Here is a 24,270-nt window from a genome sequence, read left to right as displayed (position 1 = left end):
CAAGTGCTGTCCAAGAAGTATCTGACCTTACTGTTTTTGTGTGAAAAGTGTAAATAAAACTATTTTTGTTTATAATATATTTAAACTCATTTCACAGCAATTGTTCAGTTTTTGTTATTGTTCTGAATCCTTTTATTTATACTTCTGTGGTACAATGCTTTTACGCAAGTCCTTTTTATGTCGAAATGGAATATTATAAGGGTTTTATTTAGTGTACGTTTTCAAAAAGTATTGTTGTCCTTGATTCAAACATTGTAAAATATTGTACTCCCTTTATTTTTTGGAATAAATATTCAAAAACACATTTTGTTGCTCTGGAATGTGCTTTTCAAAACTGAAAAATATATTTTATATTGATACAAGTAATATCCAGAGTAAAAATTCCTGTTTTTTTTTTTTGGAAAATAATAAAAAAAATTCGGATTTATTTGATTTAAATCCGATTTTTTTGATTCTATAGAAAAAAAATTAGAACATTTGTAAAATATAATTAAATTTAATATTGATATTTTTGTAAATTTACCACTATTATATTTTGAGTATTTCAGTAAAAAGCTTTCATGACACGATGAAAAATCTGTTTAATACAAAGCATATGATTCTTGTCAAATTTAATTTAAATGACATATTAGTGCACTTTAAATTGGTAAAAAAAGAGGAAAATAAACAAATTGGCCTTATAGCATATGCCTTTTTCTAATCTTCACTAGCTTTGTTATTTTTTATTTTTATTTTATTTTTTTTTTGTATAAAAATTATATTTTACAATAGGAAAGAGCTGGCAATTTTATTTGCCCACTTTCTGGTAAAGTATTTCGAAAACTGGTCCCGAGACCATCTACAATTATAGTTAACAAAAAATGTATAAACTTCAATCTCTTCGATTGATGATTTCTCAAAAATAAATTTATGAGCATACTCTAAATTTTTTAACAACAATTTATGCTTGGAGCAGTATTAATAAGTTTATCTTTTCCAATGTGTACAAAAATGCACACAATATAGCAACAAAGTATGGAATTTTTCTGCACACCCATTTTATATCTATGTGCAACAAAATCCCTCATTGTTTTCATAAAAAAAGTTCCTTAATCCAGTGACTACTTATTGAAAAAAATATTGTGCAGACACAAAAAAAAAAAGAAAAAAAAATGTGGTAAAAGAGAGATAATTTAAATAAAAATGGTCAAGTGAGGAAAAACACCTAGGACAAAATCAATATAATGAAAGAGGGTTAGACTAAAAAAATTCAGAACTAATAAAATTAAAAAAATTCAGGGAGATTTCCAGGGTTTAAGTTAAAAAATGATTTAAATCATTGACACCCAGGTAATATTTTTGTTATGTAATCCTAAAGTATTCAGTAAATAAATATTTGTAATATTCATTTTGATTTGCATCTTCCCTTTTCAAAAAATAAATTGGGAATAAGTAATTCAAATCAAGTGGAAAAGGCTCTATTCATTTTCTTATTCCCATCTTTCAATTATGTTTAAAGCTCTTTTTGAGAACATTTACTTAATGCAAATTATTTCGTTGGTTTTAGTTAATTTTACTTTACATAATACTTGATGAATAAAGTATTCAAATATCCAGTGGTTTAAATTTATTTCAAACACGATACGTAAAGGATTTGTTCGAAAAAAAGTCACCGTTCTTTATATAAGAGCCTTGAAATTATTACTAGACGGTTGGAAATAAATTTTATACCCTGCTTTTAGCATTATTTTTGATAAAACCTCCTTCGCTCTGAAAAAAAAAACACACACACACCCTATACCAAAACAGAATATATGCACAGTAACAGCATTTTAATTCTTGAATTAATTGAAGAGCTCTTATTCTTAGAGCAACGATTTTCCACCATTTCTTTTCATTAAACTGACGGGAAAAAACCCTGGATTATTGCTCTTCAGAAAACCATAAATTATCTATTATTGTTCAAAAGCAAAGGCATTGAGTCAACCAGCGCATCGAGTCGAAAGCGTACGATGAAAGCCACAAGATGGCCGCGAATCTTCGCGGTTGCTTCACTTCCACTGCGGAGTTTCAGTGGTGATGTCTTCTCCTTATTACTCATAGCTCCATGGGGTTAACCAGAAGTCCTACTAGTCATTGGTTTAATTTTCATCTGGCAACAGCATATGTGATGTCAAACTTGCAGTAGAAATGTAAACAAAAAGTATGGCTGCTAAAACAGCATTTAGAAGAATAATATTAAATTTTAGTGGAAGAATTAGGAGCCACAGTAATAGAAAATTAAGCAATTTAGTTGTTCAAAATAAGGAGAAGCTTTATTATGTTACTGCTAGTATGGGAGCAACGATTACATTAATGATATTTAGTGACAGGCTGCAAAAATTTGGTACTAAGAGAGACATTGGGGTAGTTCGAGCTAATCAACAGTCTAAGTCTGTATGTAATTTATCTTAATTTTCGTATTCTTTGCATCGAAATTATTTGAAAAAAAATTTGTGCATTTTTTCTTATTCATGAGTATTTACTACGTATGTTTAAATTTATTGTCTGAAAAATGTATGGAACCATCGTGTGACTCGACTAGGACACAAATTGAAAGTTGGTAGAGTAGTAAAGAATAATCAAGTCCCAACTTTTATTTTATGCTATTCAAATAAAATTTTACGGAAATCACTACTTTAAGTTTTAAGGAAATCATTTACTGCTGTTTTAAGTTAATGTAACATTGTTTTCAAGTAATGTTCATATGATCTGATTGTGAGTCGGAAAACACATTTTTATTAATTTCTCCTCTTGAACGTTTCGTTTCAGAATTCTAAAAGTGGTGATAGTTTCAACATCAGATACCTTTGTACAGTAGGACCTACATTACACTTATTGATATATATAAACTTTGGAAATTTGATCTAATCACTTGTGTTCAAAAACTTTAACGCTATAGGTAAATAATGCAACAATAATCGTTGATAGATGTACCTTGAAGAGGTGTAAATATACACAAAAAATTTGAATTTCTACTTAAATGTTTTGGGAGTTGATTGCAATGCAAAGTGTATACTGTTTCTTTACTGCCGCTGAAAGAACTGCTAGCTGCAAATCAATTAATGTTGAATCTGTAATTACCAATAAGGAGAGTTAGGGCACATTGGTTGGCTTTTTTATTTTTAATCTCATAACTTAATAAGTGGTTAAATTTTCTACAGTAAGTTCCATTAAACATCCCAGATTTTTTTGAAAATGTTGAATTGATCAACTTTTTTTAAAGGAATCTTCAAGAGAACCTGGTAAAGTGGACTAATGTACCCGGGTTATATTGGTCCACCTCACGGTGCACATTAGACCCCATTAGGCACACAACTTCTGAGAATTTTTGTCATAAATATTTTCCAATACTGAAACTAACTTTAACTTATTTTCTTTTGTGTGTGGAATGAAAACCAAAGTTAAATTCTCAGTGTAACATGTTACATTGATTTTAATTAGTGAACCAGTTTTAATGGAATACCATTAGTACAGAATCGTGCAACAATTTAAACATCAGAAGAAGAAAAATATTTAATATTTATGAGAAAATTAATTCAAATTAAAGTTAGCAAAAGATTGTTAAATGATGTCTGGGAATGTAAGTCTTCTACTTCCTGAGCAGACAGTGTGTTCTGAAATAATACGATACTTCTGTGCACAGTTGTATTAATATTTTTTCTGTTGGGGGAGGGGTATTTTTTTTCCTTCTTCGCATCTCATGAAACAATTCCAAAAAAAAAATCCTGGTAAACTAATATATTTTGAATAAAAAGTACAATTAAATTGACATCTTTAAGTTATCTTTTTTAAGTTATCTTATGTTACTATCTTGGTGTTCTACTATTAAATGAAGAAAATGAATAGTATTAGAAAAAGAAATTAGATAATGTTATGAAAAATCTTTCCTCTTTCTTCTTTCAATTGATTTTTTATTTGTTTTATTTTGTTTTTATGTAAAAAAAAAGCTTGGCTAAAATTCATGTTTAATCCAGGAACTTTATTATGACATGTATTATATCGCTCGTGGACTTCAATAGCGACACAACTCAAAAAATCGTATTTTGAGATATGTGAGTTTAAAGTTTTCATTCCTAAGGAAAATGCATAATAAATACATTTTACTTTCTGCCATCTTACGGTGAAATATTGAATTATAGGTTGCGCTTGTATTGCTGCTGAAAATTATGTATTTTCATATTTGCACATGTTCTTAGTTCAAAACGGGTATTTTTTGAGTTGTGCCACTATTGCAGCCCATGAGCGATATATTTTGTTCTTTGAAAACAATAATCTGCAGAGTTTTAGACCGAGTAATGGGAGGTGAGGCACATTGATCCACTTTTCTATTTTTAATTTTTTTTCTTATAAAAAAATTCAATGAGTAGTTCGATTTTCTACAGTAAATTTCACTAAACATTTCTCATCATCTCAGATTTTTTTGAAAATGTTGAATTTATTGTTTTTTTTAAATTAATTTTTAATTGAACCGTGTTAAGTAGACCAATGTTCCCCATGCACGGGGTAAGTTAGTCTGCCTAGCGGGGATGTTGGACCACATTATGCAAACAAGTTCTGTTATAATTTTAGTTGTGTAGAATTTAAAAACATGTTATGAAGATCAATATGACATATTGAATTGATTTTAATTGATAAATGATCTTAATAAAAAAACAGCAATAAGCACTCACCATTAGTTCACAATTATTTTTTTAAGATCAAAAGAAAAATTGATATTGAGGAAATTAATGCAGTTTAAAGTTAACAAAGTATGTGTTAAATGATATCTGGGAATATAAAAGTGCTACTTCCTCAGCAGACATTGGGTTCTGACTTTTAAATGCACAGTTACATCAATATTTGCTGGGGGAAAAAATGTTGGATTTTTTCTGCATTGCATGAAATAATTGCCAAAAAAAAGAATCCTGTCTAACTAATGCCATAAATTTCGAAGAAAAAATACAATAAAATTGACATCTATCTTTGTTCTAAAATTAAATATAGGAAACGAAATTAGATAATCTTAAAGAAAAAACTTACCTTTTTATATTTTGATTTAATTATTTATTTTATTTATTTTGCTTATGTGTAAAATGCGGAACTAATGTCGTATATTCCCTCCTTAGGGACTTTTTCCTGTTGGTGCCAAAAAAGCGTGGCCAAGAAAACTATGTATGATGACATACACCGTACATCATTCTTAGCAATGCTTTTTTAGTGCCAACAGGAAAAATTCAGATCAAAATACATGATCAAAGTACTTAAGAGCAGAATATACATTTAAACAATTTACAACCACTGCAAAAAACATTGCGAATATACACTGCAAAAATACCAAAAACTATAGAAGCTTTAAGTACACAAAGTAAACACTAGAAGTTATTTAAAATGCTTCAATTAGCAAGTTACTATAACAGTTCAGAACAAAAATATATTAGAAATAAAAGCTTTTTAAAGATATGTATTTTACTGAACAAAAATTTTTCTCATACTCTACTAAAAGAGATCAAAACGTTTCAAATTGCGATATTTTAATTGAAAAACATCCCAAAACCAATCATAAACATAATGAATGTCATAAAGTAAATTATGAACAGGAGTACTACTAAATTAGCAAAAAGTACAAGTCTACTAATTTACTAAGTTATTCGAATTTCGATGCATTTAGGTTTTCAAAGGGTGTTCACACATTTTAGTTAAAAATATGATTACTGATTACTGAACATCAGTCGGGGGGAGGGGGGGGGGTATTTTTATTTTATTCTAGAGGTTTTTTTTCCTTTTCTCAGATGATTGCTTTTCTATAGTTAAATTTTTCATACAGGGTGCGGGATTTCCTTTTTGTCCTAGATGTACCATGATTTTTAATTGCAATTGCTTACCGCCGTAGGCTTCAAACTTGGTGTAAAAGCAGGGGGAGGGGAGTGGATTTTTTTATTCAGTGGACTTCCTTTCAATTCTTAGCATGGGCATCGCGGTATGGGTACAGCTAAGTGCTTAAATAAATGAATCTCAAAACAATGAGGAATTTTCCTCAATAATTCATGACATCAATAAGAATTAACTTTTAGAATTAAATAACCGTACTGTTTTTGTAAAATAAAGTGATTTAGATTAAGGGGGAAAATGCACAAACTACACAAAAACTAAGATTTTATAAAAACAGCTAGAATTTCAAAAATGAGAAATTTAAAATTCACCAAATAGTTTTGAATTCTAAAAAGAAAGAATTTACCTTATCACAGCAACGTGTTGATAGTGGCATCTTAAAAGAGACATGCCCACCCACATTAAGTTAACTTTATTCACTGTCAAAAGTTTGAAGAAACTAACATTTTCTAATATTTACACATTAAAACACAACTACTGAATTGAAAAAACACAATAACACTTTCCTATGAGGAGCACGATGCACACAAGCACTCCATCCTGCATACAATAACAAGTTTTAACACTTATTTTGTTTTCGGGTAACCAAACATAAGTTTGTTTTTCCAGACTTGCCATACTTTAAAAAAATATCGCTGGATTGGCAAAAAAAAAATAATTTAAATATTGTGCAAAAAATTGGATATCGCCATCTCCCCCTACCCCATATGAACAATTTTTGTATATTTTACAATAAAAAAGAAAAGAAAAATAATGTTGTTACATCTCCTAATATCTGAGCACATACATTTGAATAAATTAGGAGTAAGATTAAAGTTAATACAAAAAACTAAGAAAGTAAAATGAAAAGGTTTATTTTTGTATAAAACATAAAAATGTCGTCGTCCCCCCATTTCCCCCACACTTTAAAGGTCAAGTAGTAAAGGCTTTCTTTGAGAACAGCTTTTATTGCTGAACAACACTTTTTCTTCATCTGTTTCTGTTAACCTAAGTACTAGTGCTCCTTTCTGTTTATTTTTATTGATATATTGTCACATGTTTTATTTTTTGTTTGGTGATATAGGGTAAAGATGAAGATATGCAGATGTCTCAGTTGACTCAGAGAGAACGAAGATTTATAAAATTTGCTTCAGTTGAGTATGATGGGCAGTTGTATATGACACCTCAAGATTTTCTTGATTCAGTGACTGAAACAGATCCACGGGGTGATTCAGTTTTTGCTGTTTTTTATATTATTCAACACTTTGTGCTATGCATGAGCCATTGTGCATTTTTATTGATTAAATATCTTTAAAATAAATGAAACACTGTAATGAGTTATGCATTAAAAAATATTCCTTGTTTCGTATACTTTAAAAAAAAAATTGAAACCTGCTTGAAGTAAAGAGTTTCATTTTCAAGTGCTTGAAAACCTTTATCTAACGTGTCACCCAGGCATGTTTGTAATTCAAAAATTTCAGAAAATTTTGGGTTGCTTCTTCCGAAAATTTTGGGCTAACAACATTCTAAAACTGAAAAGTTATTCGAAAAGAGGAAACAAAACCTTTTAAATGTTTTTTTCCTTTTTTGAAATGATTTTTGTATGCATATTTGAAGAGTTTTTACTTGGGGCGGGGGGGGGGGGGGGGCAAGCTTTCTAATAGTTTCCTAAAAATTAAATTCCCTTTTAAATCTTGTAAATTTTTTCGTTATTTCAAAAGTTGGAAGCTAGTTCAATGTGTGCTATCTTAAATGTGTTTATTTTATCTTTTATTTTTGCCATTTATTTGTTTATTTAATTTTGTTTTTAGAAAATTTTATTTGGTTCATTAAATAATTGACCACAGCAACCAGCTTCATTATTTGCAAACTTTGCAACTTTTAACAGTGGCACTCTTGAATCACATGTGGCTGAAAACAATTTATTAGATGACAAACTTTGTGGACATTAAAAACTCAAAAGTCATAGCTTGAATAATAAAATAAGCATTGGAAAAATATTTCATCATGTTTCCTCATAGTGCTGTCGTAAGAAAATTTAAAATGAAATTTGGCGTCATTTCTGAATATTTTTAAATTACCGATTGTACTAGTACAATGCCATACCTGCCAAGCCTTCCGGATTTCCCGGAAGTTTTACGGATTTTTATGTCCTTTTCCGTTTTTCCGGTTATGAGCAAAATCTTCCGGATTTTTCACGTTTTGTAGGAAAAAAATAGTATCTCGCCAATTTTGGCCCTAACGATTCTTTTGTGGAATGCGGCACCGCGTTTTAGGCCAAGTAGCCAAGGAAAGGTTGCCGTAGGAGAATGGCACGAGAAGAAGTGAGGCAAGATTATGACGTCACGGAGTGACACAGCGCATGACTTCATCGGGATCCAATCAAAGCAAGCGTCGCGCCTGGCAACTAGGGGCACAATTTCGGCGCCGATTATCTTCTCATTCTCTCAGTTCGAGCTGTTTTTGCTTTGTTCTTTTTTTAAAATGAGTACCAAATGTTATTTCCAAACTTTTAAAGAAAGCAATAAAAGTAATATTTACTAAACGAAAGTAAGTTCAATTAATTTGAAATTCATAACTAATATATTGTTAAATGAAAAGAGGATAGGGGTCTTGTTTGATTTTATTTTGCGTTAAAATCTTGTGGATAAAAATAAAAAAATCTTCCGGATTTTTTTTCTCGGAGGTTGGCAGGTATGCAATACACGGTGCACATTAGTCCTTATTTTTTAAACATTAAACTTTTATTGTTATTTTGAGTGAGTGGTAGTCAATCTGATCCTTATTGCCTACCATTAAAGATTAATTTTGAAGCTTTTATAGTGCAGTGTTGAATCTTTTATATGCACTTTAACCAAATCAGTACCTATTATTTTGTTATTGCAAAAAAATCGTACTTTCAAATAGTAATACTAATTCTTGAAAGTGCTCACTTTGTCATTGAAAAATGTGAAAGGTGTTGAAAAGTGTGTTTTTCCAATTTGTGTACAAACCATGTACTTTTAACAGGGCCGATCCTAGGGTGTTGGCCGCCCATGTGCAAAGATCTAATGTGCCGCCTCTCAAGAGTAATTTGCACATTTTGACTAATCTTTGACGTCCATATAAACATTTGTTCAAATTTCTATATCAAGTCCTAATTTAAAAAAGAAAAGAAAAAAAAAACAAGAATGATGAACTTATAAAAAGGAAGAAAAGTTTAATAGTAAGAAACTCCCTACGTATTATTTATATCTTTGAAGAAAGTAATAGATACCAAAATTTACAAGTCGTAAAAACACATTTTATGGTCTGTCTTTAGTGACATTAGAAAAAGGACGGATGCTCCCAGAAAATTATTGAAATTGGTGTACGAAAAATAGTTTTAGTAATCTTTGATTGTGTTTGGTTGCAAGGAGAAAAGAGTCAGGTATATTCAAGGTGTATTAAGAATTTTTCGAAATTGACGTCGAATATCGCAATTTTAGGAAGTTTTTCGAGACTTCAGGGGAAAAGTAATGTTGGAGTTCTCTCCTAAAATTCTTTCAAAATTGAAATTAATTCGAAGCTATTTTTTGTGACCGTAGCTTAGGAAAGATCAGCACTCTTCCCGAAAATTTTCCAAAACTGAAGCTTTAAACAAGCAGTTTTGGGTTATCTTTGTTGACATTACTAGAGCGAGGGAGATTCAATCATCTCCTGTTGAAAGTTTTCAAAATTGAAGTTTAAAATGCAAATTTAGGCTGTCTTTGGTGACGGTAGGGGATCTGGCAGCTTTCCTCCGGTAATTTCTCGACACTATTGTTTCAAAAACCCATTTTTGGCTACATTTGAAAACGATAGGGAAAACGTGAAAATATTCCGAACCGAAATATTTTTCGGAACTAAAATCCATTTTAGGCTAATTTTGGGAAGAAAGAATTTTGGCCCAAGTAGATCTGAAAAACACAACTATAGACTTTTGTCTATATCACTTCGACGATTGATGGGTATATGCCCTAGCGCCGTAAAAAATTACATAAGCCAGGCAGTTCTCTTCCAGAGTTTTTTAGAAAATCGTATTTTAAACATTGTTTGATAACAATGGGACAAAGAGCGGGCGGGGTTCAGTGTCCCCTCACGAACTGTTTTTTGAAACTGAAGTCAATTTCAAACTGAGGGGTGGGATTAGGGACCTCTCTAAAGACGCTAATTGAGACTATCTTTGATAGTAATGTTTGGGAATGGATTTCGGGGCCGTTCATCGCAAACATTTCGAAAAAGAAATACAAAAAATGTCATTAAGCAAATTTTGATGACATTAAGAAGGACTGTCCTCTGAAAACACATGTTGGATTTTAAAGCCAACATTTTCAGGGTATGTTTGATTAAGTTAAGGTGGAAAGGGTGAATCAGAGACTTAATTGGGTTCTTAAGATCGGTGGTTCAAACAGCAAAATTTTCCGAAATTTAAAGTTCTAAGAACGCAATTTTAAGCCTTCTTTAATCTCGTCAAGGAGGTCATGGCATGCTTTTGGATCTTTGTTTTGGAGCTACGTTTAAATTTACTACCCGAAGCAAGATCCCTGATCTGAAACCGGGCAGTTCATTAGTGATTTTATTTCGAAAAAAATGCTGTAAAGGGGAAAAATTACAAAATTTTAGTTTGTCATTCATATATGTTTGACTCTCAGGGGAGTCGCAATTTTCCACTGCTTCTCCACGCATCCCGATTGTTGAAAACAGAATTTGTTGCTTGAAATGCTTGTGAGAGTATCTAATCAGTATAGCTTTTTTTTATTATAATGTATAAAATATGTCTTCTTTGTTTATGTCTATGAAAGCTTGGGGAGTAAATATTAGTGGCCGCCCTGGGCCCTGAGTGCTCCTTTTCGAAGGCACCCTTTCATGCTTCAAGAGGGGGCCATTTCCCTCATCTCCCCTCCCCAGTATTCATGCCTGATTACTGGTTCTGTCACAAATTTTGCAACCAAATGAATCATGTGTGTAAAGAGTAGATATTAATGGACAATGAACCAACACAATGTTCCCTAACAATCTATTTTTCTTAAACTATGCTATGCTGTCGGGAAATCGGCACTTACTTTGATAATTGAACATTTAAAATTCAGCATATTTATTTGACTTATAAGTTATCTTGTGAGAAATTCTTGAGGAATTTTGCTTGATTAAAAGAACTATACGATGTGGCCTGCGGCTGCCCCTTGCTTTGGCCGCCCTTGTGCGGTGCACATGCTGCACACCTGCTAGGATCGGCCCTGACTTTTAATTGTAACAAAATAATTGTAGCTATTGAATGCCCCAATGCAGAACAAAACCCCACATAAATCTGTGGCACTGTCACCAAATGTATATTCATCCCTTCAACTTATCAATGTTAGGGCTGACATTGTGAACTTCAAAACTTTTTTTCATTTAAATCCAAATTACATTATCTGTATAAGCTTATGGGTCATACACTTTTTCCCCCCTCTGAAATTATGTTCCCCAAAAAATCTTTCAACAAAAAACTAAGGTCTTTAAAAATTGAAACAAAGGCCTGCAAAATTCTTTATTTTAAATTTTCAAATTTGTGTTTGAACCCTTTTTATATATCTCAGCAATAATGAGAATAGCACCGAAAAAAAAAAAAAAATCATGCAAGCCCTAAAAGAGAAATAAATTAATACCTTTAGTTTTGTACACTAGTGCAGCCAGTAAGACCTTCTAGAGGGGTTTTTTGATTAAAAACACCTTCTGAAGGGGAATAAACTACTGTATTAAATTTTGCATTTATGTTAAAACCAATGCCTCTGGGGGGTGTTTTCACCCCCCCCCCCCTTCGCTGTGCCACTGGTTTTGTAGAAAGGTTGTTAAATATTGATGTTCTCATTATATATTTCACTCATAGGCTCATTTTTCCTGAAGATTTTTGTTTTGTGTTGTAGTTTGTTATCTAATTGTATGTCTAACAAAATTCATAAAATTGAGAATTATTTTTAGCTCGCCTGAAAAGAAAAGTATTATCAAAGAAAGAACTTCATTCTCTGTATGATAGCACTCCTGCAAGACGTAAAGGCAGCACAAATCTTTTTCGTTCTTTACATGATAAGGGTATGTTGATTCATTGTTGTTGTCATTTGTTTGACTATTAAACTTTTCTTTCAAATATATTATATATTGAGTGCAAGTAAATAAGTTTTATACTTTTGTTTTTAAAATTTTTACATGTATGCTTCAGTTAGTTAAATTGTTTTCTGTTTTATAGTTACATATACATAAAATTGTTTTTTAACTATACTTTTTTAAATATTTTTTTAATGAATATTTTACCCTAAATAGCCTTGATTCATGAAAGAAATATGAATTTAACTGGTATAAATAAATTCAAGTGCATTATATTTTATACATTTGTTTCTTCTTGAACCTTAGGTCAAATGCTTATTCTTGAAAGTTTTACCTTTACTTGCTTTTAACATATAAGGGGAAAGATCATTTTTATTTTTCATCAGAAATACTTGGATTTTCTCTTGTTTTTGATTACAGTTGGCTCTCTGTTTAACGACTTTCAAGGGACCACAAAAAATCGTCCTTAAATAGAAAGCATCCTTAAATAGAATGCTTTTAACACTATAGTGGATGATCTGGGACTGTGAAAAGCCGTCTTTAAATAGAGAAAGTCATTAAATAGAGTGTCGTTAAACAGAGAACCTACTGTACTTCCTTTTGAACTGGTGAAATGAAATGTTTAAGAAACGACTTTATGCCAATGTGATAAAATATGTCAAGCAAGATTCATTACATATAAGGACATGTAATTGTTGGTGATTTTTTTTCATTGCTTGTAAAAACTTTTTGTTCATTTTACTGTCTGATATTAATATCACATATTGAACTTTTTAGGCATTATATCATATACAGAATACTTATTTTTGCTTTCTGTACTTACAAGTAAGTTTTCTACCCATTATATTTATGTGTTTCAAGAATGAGCTGTAATTTCTTATTATTTATTTGTTATGCATTTATGATGATTGGATTGTAGTTCTGTTGCTCCATTTTATTTTAAAGATTTGTGAAATCTCTGAGATCTTAGAAATTTGAATATGTTTTTAAGATTCATGCAACATTTCAACAATATTTATTGAATATTGTATGCTAATAAAATGTTTCTTTTATGATTTGTTTATCATGCATAAAAAATAGGTACTGGGATGGTAAGGATAGATTGTTATTTTAACCCTCCACTCCATAATTTTTTGTCAACGATAACAAGTTTTTTTCAGATAAGTATACCAACCAGAACCTGGTAGATACTCTACATTAGTAGCCACTTTATCCTGGACTTTTTTTTAAATATGAAAACAGTAGGACAATCTTAAAGCACCATCAATTCTTGGTAAAATAAATAACTAAAAAAAGAAGCCTGATAGTATAAATTCTAAAAACAAAAAGCATTTAATACAATGTATCTGGTGCCCAAAATATCAATCAGATGTTTAAGTAAATGAGACTCCAAATTTTTGCTCTAATCTGTGGTTGAGTGACAGAAACCAAAGCAAGGAATGCAATGATGAATAAGAGCTTAGAAAGTTGTCCGCAGCTATGTCAATAGTTTGGATCATTTCAGGCCATCTTGTGAAAAAGTCTATAATTGTCTCATGAAAATGCATTAATAATTACCATTTGATGGTAAAAGAAATCCAATAAAATCAAAGTTGATATGGGTGAATCAAGCCTCTGCCAAGGACAAGGTAGCATTGGGAGATTGAGTATGCTTTTGGGTTTTTGAAAACTTACAATTTGGCAGGATTAAGCAAAGGTTTTGATAAATAAATGCATGTTAGAGCCAAAAATAATGTTTAGGATTAATTTTCTAGTTGCTTGAATGCCAGGATGAGAAAAGTTAGGTATTTCTTTTCAAGAGTGGTTGAGCAAAATGATTTTGGGATGTATGAGCATTCTAAGTTGGTGGATAAATCACAATGTAATGTTGCATCTTCCAAAGGGCTGTTTCAAGAAAAAACCTCAATGTTGTCCAACACATGATATAATTTAAAAGGTAATAAATAATTTTTTTACTTAAGAAATCACACATACATTGTGGTTCTAAGCTACAAAATTTTGTTCATTACTGTTTTAAATTATTTTTCTAATGAAATATATGAGATGACATAGACGTGAAATATCTGGTTTTTTTTCTTTTTTTTTTGTGAAACAGCTGTAAAAGAAAATAATATCTCAATTTAATAGCTAAAATTTTTAGAATTTAGAAACTCGAATTGCAGAATCATTCAATTGCAAATGAAATATTTCATGATTTTTTTTTTTTTTTGAGAATGTATAAAGCAAGCGTAAGTAAGTAAGCACAAGTAAGCATAAAGTAAAGCAAGATAATGCATTTGCAATCATGTTTTTGTTATCTTTGGTATACGGAATGTTCGTAGAAAATTTGGGATATGTAACTCAAATTTGCAAGGTGAATATTTAAGAACGGTTTCACCCTTGTTAGAATATAATTTAAAAAAAATATTGGCATGACCTTCTAACAGCTGCAGTAATGGTACGAAAACATGTGCAGCTTTTCTTAAAATTTCTGATAAAAGTTATGCGTTTCCAAAAAATGACGTAGTTGAGTAATAATAGGCAGGCATCAAAAATTTACAGCTGCATGAACTTTGTTAAGTAGTGGAAGAAGTTTTTCATTTCGACCCTGAATTCCAAGAAATTCTAAATATCTATCAGGTAAGTACCTGATAGATATTTAGAGGATTTCACACTACAGTTGAAATGAAGTCTAATAGAAAGAGCTAGTTGATGTTGAAAATGCTGTTTAGTGTTACAAAATGTATCTCATTGATGAAGAGGTAAATACTCAAACCTCTTGAGACTTAGTTAAAAGTATTGAAATGCTCTTGAAGCATCACTTAAACCAAAATGTATCTTAGTTCTCTCAAAGAGACCAATTAGTGTTCCAATGGCCATTTTCTGTATATTTTTGGCAGCAAAGTTGATGTATAAGAAAAATATTTTCCCCGGAAGCTCACTAGTGAAGTCGAGAATATAGCTGTGCCCCCCAAAGCAGAATACTACTAAATTTGGGACATATGTCACAGAACAGAAATGCCTGAGCTGCAGAACAATTCTGTTCAAATGTGAGAGAGAAAGTCAGACAAGTTTTCTGAAAAAACTGCAGATTTTCTACAAGTATTTTCCAAACCAAGACAGAAATTTGCACAAATTCTGCAGATTTCTTTAAAGTAGAAAAAAAAATCTAAAATTTTCGGAAAGGTTGCGAAAAATGTTGAATTTGCTATGTCATCTGCTGGAACTTTAGATTTACTTTGATCTTAAAGAAATTCCTCTTGCAAAATTCTATCTTGAGTTGAAAGATATTTGTAGAAAATCTACAGTTTCTGCAGAAAATTCATATTCTAAATCTGAAAAGTTTCTGATTTTTCTAGCGTTTTTGGTTCCCCTTTAACTTATTTTTCCCAATTGATCTTCATCCACTACAATTTCCTCCATAAACGTATAATTTTTATAAACATGCCAACATTGATACATGTCCATCGCTGAAAATTGGTTGTCTTGTTAGTGATTTCAATCTTTTTGTATCTTAAAAATATTTGAACTATTTAGAAAGTTTTGAAGTGTGCTACCCTAGCTGGACTCATTTTATTTATTATTTTAGTAATTCATTTGTTTATTAACATTATTTTGATTGCTCCTTCATGCCATGTAAAATTAACCAAAAAAAACATGATTTGACACCAAGGTTCAGATTTTTTAATAAAATTTTGTATCTTTGCTCTTTCTATGAATTTTAGAAAGTATAGCAAGTATTTTTGGAGAATCTCAATTGGTTTAAGTTTCACAGAAATGCATAGTAACAGTGAAGTTTTAAAAACTGAAAGGAAAAAAAATATCGCTCCCAATTTGTGGAAAAGGCCATGTTGGTTGCTTGTGTATACAATGCTTGAATTACTTTCAGAACAATTTCGGTCAAATGATTTTACGTTGCAGAACATAGTCGAGTATTCTGCTTTGGGGGATGAACTAGGAGTGGAAACAGAACTCTTCATTTTGAAAGGAGTAAGATCAGGGAGAACTCACAAGCAGTTAAGTCTTTACTGCTCACTTGATTTTGCTAATGATATCAACTACAAAATGAAGTGATTCGTTTCTACTTCCAGTTTATTTGCCATCTCTCTGTGCTCAAGAAATCAAAATTATTTTTAATTTTAAATGTGACTTATTTATTTATTTCTTGCTGATCACAATGAAAAATCTTCAAAATGATGTCTTACTTTCAAAGTTTGATCCAGCAATTAGCTTAAAACACAGTAATTAAATTTTTGTTTGCTCTCTGTTCTTAGCTTTGGGAAGGCTAATTCAAAGCTGTGTTCTATCATGTAGACCCATAGTAGTGTATCAGTTCTTATAGAGTTGAAATCTTGATTACCAATGTTTCCATGTTGCGAATGAAAATAAAGGTTTCATCCGGAAGGAAATACAATGAATTCAAATGCTGTGCCACGACTCTACTGTTTTGTAGGATGTTTTTCAGAACACTAAGAAACATTTCTCAAATAAAAAAAATCACATAGTGAGTAGAAGTTGTAGCCCATCATGCTAGTGTCACTACAAATTTTCAGTCTTCTGAAGCCAAATAACACTAGAAAGAAGAAAAAAAAAAACAAAAAGAAGGAAAGTTCAAAAAAGAAACTTGATGAGAAAGATTTATTCTTTTAAAAAGCTTTAAAATATTTCTTAATTTTTTGAAAAGTTATAATTAAGTAATGTTTATAAACTAGTTTATATTTTCTGACTCATCAATCTAATTTGTATCAAGGTTTGTCTTTCCAACTTTTAATTGTTAAATACTCGAGTATTTTACACCCAAAAAAATGTTCACAATTAGAGCAATTGACCGCAGTTCTATGCAATTTGCTTCCAAAAATTGTGTCTGCATACATTATTAAGGGTGCTTATCAGAACAAATTTTTTGATATGTGAAGCTTGATGTTCAACTCTGTTGGGATATTAAAGCTGTTGATGTAAGACAGCTGTCTGTCAGGAGGAATTTTTACTGTGCTTTATGCTTAATTTTTCTTCCTAAGTCAGCTTCTCATTTTATTTACTTTTAAATATGCTAATGTTTCTTTATTTTTTGGAATATTATAAAAGTGTAATTTTGATTGTTTTTTGTTTACATTTTAAAATGTTGTTCATTTTCTCTTTATTAGAGCCTCAGTCAGGATTCCGCATTGCATTTAATATGTTTGATACGGATGGCAATCAGAGAGTGGATAAAAAAGAATTTCTTGTGGTAAAATGTCTATTTTTCTGAGTTTCATTTTTGTAACAACATTTAATGTTTTTGTTTAAGCTTAACGTAAAGTCTTATCTTTACTTGTATTTGAAAAAAACATTAAAAAAAAAGATCTGTTTCATAATTACACAACTGGGTCATTCTTCAAAAAGTGTTGCTTTTCTGTCACACGCCTTTTACAGTAAAAACTTAAAGAAACAATTCATTTAACAATGCTTTCTAATTTCAACAAAAATATATGTATTAAAACCTGCAAACAATTTTTTAATAATAATTTTTATTTTAGCATATTTTTTAACCACAACATGTGAATTTGCATATCACACACCTTGTGTGACTGTTTATGTTGCTTAATAACGTGTTTAATTAGAAGTATATACGTATTTATTTATTATTCCTTTCATAAGTGTCTCAAATACTAATTGTTTAAGTATATTTAATTTTTTAATATTGTTTTTAGTTTGTTTTAGTAGGATAAGGAGTCATGTCACACAATAAATTCTCACCTTCATTAAACACAGAATGCCATTCCTCATTAACACGTGGCAGTTAATAACATCAAATTTTATTTTCCATGTTGCAAGGAAGCCCCCTTGTTTATTTTCAGCCATAGTTGAAATTCTGAGATTTTTGTCAAAAAATAAGAAGATAGATTTTGTTTTAAAAACTAGTGTGGTTATTGTGACTTCTCGCTTCCATGAACTTTAATTTCAGAGATGCAAATTAATGTAAAAAATGAAGTGAACATGTTTTCATATGCTTAACATGTGCAGATTGTAGCAACGAAGAAAAAACATATTTCCCTGAAAAATGTATCCATTAAGCCTATGTTTATGGAAAATTCCTCACCTCCATGGCAGACCTTATCAATGTCATTATTTTTGAGGTGAAAATAAATGGTAGAAGGGAAATATGTCAATCTTAGACAGTCTACCACAATTATAAATTTCCAGTATATTCTCAAATTTACTAAATACTATTTTATAAGACATTTGAACTGAAAGGATAACTACTAATTAAGCTGTACTTAAATTAAGAGAGTTTAATGTTAGATTCTCACTAATCATTAAAATAGCTCATTGTTTGCACAATTAACAAAATTACTACTTTGATATTAAATTGGCCTCAATTTTTAAACATTAAAAGCTTTTTTCTTTTTTTTAATTTAAATTCCATGAACAAGGCATTTTTAATTTTTTTTTATTTATAAGTAAAATAATTAGAACTTAGCTGGGCCATTGTTTACGGTTACTACTTTAGTAGGTAACACTTCCATTTAAGAATGAAAAAAAAAAAAGAAAAGGAAATGTTTCAAAATTGAAAAATATTTGTGTTCAAAAGTTACATTTTCTGGAGAATGACCCAATTGTTTTAGTCAATGCGAATTTTAGATGCAAAGAATGTTTAGCTGCTTAAGTATTGGTTTCTGAATATTCAGCCACATACTGGGAGTTATTCACCTAGTATGCATTTGTTTTAAAACAGAACAATAAAATCAAAGTATCTGATAATTATCAGTGAGAAATATTAATATTATCTATATATTCAACACATCTGTAATTTCTCTTAAATCTGCTGACTTTATTACATTAGAATATCTTTATAACACCCACCTATATAACACAATTCTTTATAAACCGCACAACTTTTCAAAAGTAAACAATAAATTTTATGGTTTGTTAAGTTTTGAAACAGTTTTTTCTTCTTTCTGTCTTAATTCAAAGCTTTTAAATGAAAATTAGCATTCACAGAGGAAAAAAAACATTGCTTTTGAAAATGTAGCTGTTATGCAGCCATGAAGCTAGCAGCAGTGCAAGATAATTCACTTTTCTATCATTTGTAAATCATATTTATTTGTGAATGACAGTATTCTTTTGATTTATTAAAAACATGTATTATTTAACAAACGTAAAATGAAGTAGTGTAGTGGCTTTTATTGCTAAGGAATTGCCATAAAAGTTTCCATCACCACAAAATGAATGTTTGTAGTTAATTTTACATTCAGCATTGTAATGTTATTGTCTATTACATTTTGTTAGCTTTTAAATGATAGTAGAAAATGTTTATTACCTAACTTAGTGTTTTACTGAGTAGTAAATAAGCCTTTTGTGAACTAAATCTTCTTTAATAGTTGTAGCGCTGTATATGTGCTTTTCTAGCCAGAATTTGAGTCATAAAAAATCATTGTCAAAATTTTATTTCTACTGTAAATATTCATGTTGTCAGCCTACTTTAATTATTTAAACAACAATTAAGAACATTAGTTTAATGCAAGCTTATGAAAAAAAAATATTCATTTAGAACCTAAGTCAAATCTTATTATTTGCAGTTCTTATTATTTGCAATGCTATTATTTTCTGTATAAATACTTTTTTATCTTTCATTAATGCTTCTTTTTGTTTATTTGCTCAGATTCTTTTGAATTTGTTAAGTTTATTTTCTGTTTATTTTTGAAGACATTATCTCTGTAGGTTCTTCATCTTTTAGTAAAGTCTTTTTTTAAAAAGACATCAGAAAATTTGGGACTTTATTCAGGTGTACCAACTGAAGTTGTAAGTAAATTCATGAGATTTTAAGTTTTTTTTTATTTTCCCTTTTCTTTGTTGAAGAATTTACATTAGTGTTCAAGATTAAAATATAGTGACTTGTTTTAAGGTCCTTAACTACTAATTGCTGAATAAAGGAAGCAATGGAAAAAATGGCACTAGATCAAATACAATATTTTGGAACATGAATTATGAAATGTAAATTAAACATGATAAAGCAAAGCATAGATATCATCAATGTGTTATAATGATATAGATTTCATTTTCTGATTGTGATTTTTAAAAATGTATATCAAAGTGTAATATTTTTTTTAATAAAGATTTATTAAATTAATTTTTTTAAGAGATGGTTTTGAGTTCAAATAAAATAAGCACAATTTATATTAACAGATTGCTCAAAGGAAGTACCTTGCATGTATATTGTGCAGGGAACTTTTTTTGTAGAAAATATTAGTTTTAAAGTTTTATGTTTACAATATCTTTGTGAATATCATATGCTTTCTTAGATTTTGATGAAATTTGTTTATGTATGTTGCTTAAATTATAGAATGGTTACTGTGAAATTAGTTCATTATTTGATACTATAAAACCAAATTGAATTAAATGAAAAACTTCAGCAAAAATCTTTTGGAACAGAATTTCTAGATTCAGTTGACTGAAATATTTATTTTTTGTTTGTCAATTTAACAAGAAAAATAACAATCTTTGAATATTTTTAGCTTGAGAAAATCTTTAGCACTGTAGCAAGAAAAGGAAATATGTTGCGAAGAAAAGATAGATCAAACTGTGATGTAAGATTGCCATATTTATGCATAAGCTTGTGGCTTTTCAAAATGCAGCATTTTCTTCAGTTTTCTTAATATTCTGCTTGCAATGCTTTTTTATTCTTTTGAAGCATTAAAAAATGTTCTTGTTAAAAATATGCATGTATACTTCCAAATTATGATAACAACACCATATAAAATTGTTGTTTTTTGCTATGTGATAAACATGTTGTCTTGCACCAAACTTAAATTTCTTTCAATGTTTTTATAATTAATTTCAATTTTTAACTTTTTCTCTATCTTGCACCATGTTAAATGCAACCAAATTTGCTTTGATATGAACTGTTTGACTTATTGATAACTTCTTTTTAAGATACTTTTTTTGTTGCATGCATTGATCCAGTTTTACGAATTGGTTTTGTTATATTGCATGGTTTGGGGGATAACTAATTGTCCATGAATATCAGAAAAAGTTAAAACCAAGTAACATGCAAATACAGGGTGTTCCATTTTAACCTACAAGATCTCTATTTTTGCAGCCGTTAGTCCTAGATTGCAACAATGTTCTAAATTAGATACAGAGTTAAGATATTGAAAGTTTGAAGCCAAAATAAAATTGAGTCAAAAGATACAAAACTTAACTTTTGATACGGACCCTAGGTCACCTAACTTATGTTTATAGCACTACAACTATTAAAGAAGATGTTTAGGGAAATAAACTCAATTGAAAGATATTACTAACATGAAAAATTTGACATTTGTGCGACCAAAACTCCAGGAGATATTCGAGTTCAAAGTTTTAAGAGACTATACAGAAGATTTGATTGGAACTTATCTCCCTTTCAGAAGAAAGGTTGTCGAAGTAAAAAAGCAGAATATTTTTCATTTGCTATTCAAAAATGTATGCAAATGTTATACCATGATACGCAAAAACACACTACAAAACCTCTATCAATTTGAAAAAACCACACTCTATTCGCACATATAAACCTAGGGCCCGTATAAAAGTTAAACTTTGTATTTTTTTTACTCATTTTTATTTTTGCTTCAAACTTTCAATATATTAACCCTGCATCTGATCTTGAATGTTTTTGCAATTGGATGTATGCATTTTTATGTCTTATCTCTTATGCTTAACCAATAATTTGAAACTTGTAACTCAAATATTCCTTTATCTCAAAGTTTTCATCGAGCCCTGAATTCTTGAGACTGTTGTGGAAATTTCCCATCACTCGATCAATAGCTAGAGCGTTTTAGCTGGTCCCTTGGGACTTCGAGTTATCAAGAGTTGACTGTATATTGCTCTTTCTTTATGTACTTTAATTTTCAAAACAAATTTCCTACTTGTTCATTTTGAAAAAAGTAAGTTATCTTAACTATTTCACTCTGCCCCACATTCCCCTACATTGAAGTTCATTTGTTAGGGGTTAAAGTTTTTTCTCCTTCAACATTTTCTTTATAAAATTAATAAATCTATGTAAAATATAATTTAACTTATTCTTAAATAATTAATTTCTTTTTGTTGAACTTAGATAGTTTTTAAGTAGCTCTAAATAAACTTTAAACATATAAAAGTAAAAGTTACAAATAAATTTTATTAAATGTTGCATTCATTTTGATTCATTAAATAATATCAGTATGCAAAATGCCTTAAATATTAAACTAAAAGTATTATTTTTCATCTATGAAGTAGTTCAGAAAGAAAGTTCTTTTTCTCCTTAGAAATGAAAGTGATCATTATTTATTTGAGTTTATTAGTCAAAAATATGTATATTAGCTATGTAACCAAAGATTGCAAGAGCACCATGCATATTTTAAAATCAAAATGCAAGGCTATTAATATGCTTAATTCTATTTTCTATGTTGTAGTGAAAAATTATTGAATAATTATACATTTGTTTTTTGTTATTGTCCTTAGATGTAAATGAATTGTAATTGTTTTCAATCCTTGCAAGAAAATGGTTACTGGTTACTTTTAAGAAACTAACAATTTTCTCTGTATGAATGTACATTCAGAAATTTGATCGCAATCTAGCCAGTAACTTTACTTTAAACAGGTGAATATATTTTCAAGTTTTGTATGCATTTTCTACAACAGTGACTTTTATAACTTTCAGTTTCTATGAACTCGTTCTCAAGCTCTTTTGTCTTACATTAGTTTTAAAATCTTAATGCATGAAAATTTATTTTTTATGGAGCTCTCAGTCACTTGCTCTCTATTTCCCTTTTTTAAAAAAAAAAATCAGTAAGTATTACATGAATTTCATGTGTTCTGATCATGAATATTTTTTCATAATGGTTTTTCAAGTTATGTAATTATTGCTAAGTCTTTGATTGTTTCCTATAATGTTTTATTTTGAGGAGGCTCAGGTGATAGAACGTTACACAAATTAAAGCATTTCTATCAGCCCCCTACTTTTTTTTGGAACAATTTCAACATTTTACCATTTAATCTATTCTTATAATAAATAGATTTATGAAGAGTATCTTGATAAAATGAGACTATTTTTTTCTATTAAATCTTCATTTCATGTGTGCATCATCACAACTGTAAATATCTGACTTTTTTTTTTAGCAATGTCCTTCAATGGTTAAAATAGAAAATTAACTATTAAATACAGAAACCAAAAATTTTGCTTGTTTCAAAATTTAAAATTTCTGCAATTTTGTTGGTTTCCAAATTTAAAAATTTTATAATTTTGTTGATTTCTCTTTCAAATTGATCCATTTTTTACTGATAAGTCATTCAAAATTTTAATTAAAGTCACAATCCAAAGCTGAGCAAAGTATATTATTAGTGCTATTTGTAAGTTTTAGTTTTTAAAATTGATAATGATTATTTTTTTACATGATTAAATGTAATAGCTGAAATGTTTTTAGGAAGACTCCGAATTCGATACTGTTGATACAACATTATTAATTCATTTGTTTGGGAAGAAAGGCAATGAAGATCTTAGTTATGATGATTTTTATAGGTAATTATGTGTTTTTAAATTGTAACTGCTTTATGGTTTATATGAAACAAGTTAAAAGTAAAATATATTGTCTTGAAGGTTTATGGATAATCTTCAGACAGAGGTGCTAGAATTGGAATTTACAGAGTTTTCTAGAGGTATGCCCACTATATCCGAAGTTGATTTTGCTCGAATCCTGTTACGATACACCCTAGTCCACAGTAGTGATTATGAAGCTTATATTGAAAGAGTACATGAAAGAATTCCCGATGAAAAGGTAATATTTTAAATGTTTTAATTTGATATTGTTTTTTCTTACTGTTACTAATTATTTATGTTTAAAATAAATGTTTTCTTTTGTGATAGTACTGCCTCAATATCTTTAGAAAAAATGTTCATTATTCGGAAATTAAGAGACTGCAACACATGTAAAAATTAATTTTTACCCAGAGCTCATTCACCAAGATTAAAATGCAGTGTTTTAAAGTTTACTCCACTTTACACTTGAAGTCAATAACATCTTTTGGGGGGAAATATAGAGACTAACAAGGATGTAAAATTATATGCGTGCATATAGTATGTTTGTTTTTAATTGTAGAAGCTTTTGTAGTTCGTTTTTATGCGTCATAGTGTAACATTTGCATTTATTTTTCAATAGCAGTGAAAAACGTAATTTTTTTTTTTTACATTGACATCCTATCATTCTGCTGAAAGGGCAATAAGATCCAATCTCATCTTCTGCATGGTCCCTTAAAACTTTGAACTTCAATATTTTCTTAAGTTTTGGGCAAAAAGTTTTAAAATTTTTGTGTTCAACTTATTTCTCAATGGAAATTTTTTCCCCT

At 29.6% G+C, this 24,270-nt stretch overlaps 1 protein-coding gene across 1 annotated transcript in view; it reads left to right on the top strand.

The window, feature by feature from the left end:
• Positions 1–2,175: 2,175 nt before the first annotated feature.
• LOC129231255 (calcium uptake protein 3, mitochondrial-like) overlaps positions 2,176–24,270 on the top strand; it is a 35,871-nt gene continuing 13,776 nt past the window's right edge. The window contains exons 1-9 of the mRNA XM_054865533.1: positions 2,176–2,415; positions 6,953–7,094; positions 11,830–11,940; positions 12,730–12,777; positions 17,076–17,158; positions 19,633–19,713; positions 20,427–20,498; positions 23,352–23,446; positions 23,525–23,702. Coding sequence (XP_054721508.1) covers positions 2,185–2,415; positions 6,953–7,094; positions 11,830–11,940; positions 12,730–12,777; positions 17,076–17,158; positions 19,633–19,713; positions 20,427–20,498; positions 23,352–23,446; positions 23,525–23,702 — 1,041 coding nt within the window. The 5' untranslated portion in view covers positions 2,176–2,184. The remainder of the gene's footprint in view (positions 2,416–6,952; positions 7,095–11,829; positions 11,941–12,729; positions 12,778–17,075; positions 17,159–19,632; positions 19,714–20,426; positions 20,499–23,351; positions 23,447–23,524; positions 23,703–24,270) is intronic.

This window comes from Uloborus diversus, chromosome 10, assembly GCF_026930045.1.
Source record: "Uloborus diversus isolate 005 chromosome 10, Udiv.v.3.1, whole genome shotgun sequence".
NCBI lineage: Eukaryota > Metazoa > Arthropoda > Arachnida > Araneae > Uloboridae > Uloborus > Uloborus diversus.
This window is presented reverse-complemented; position numbering and strand designations above follow the sequence as displayed.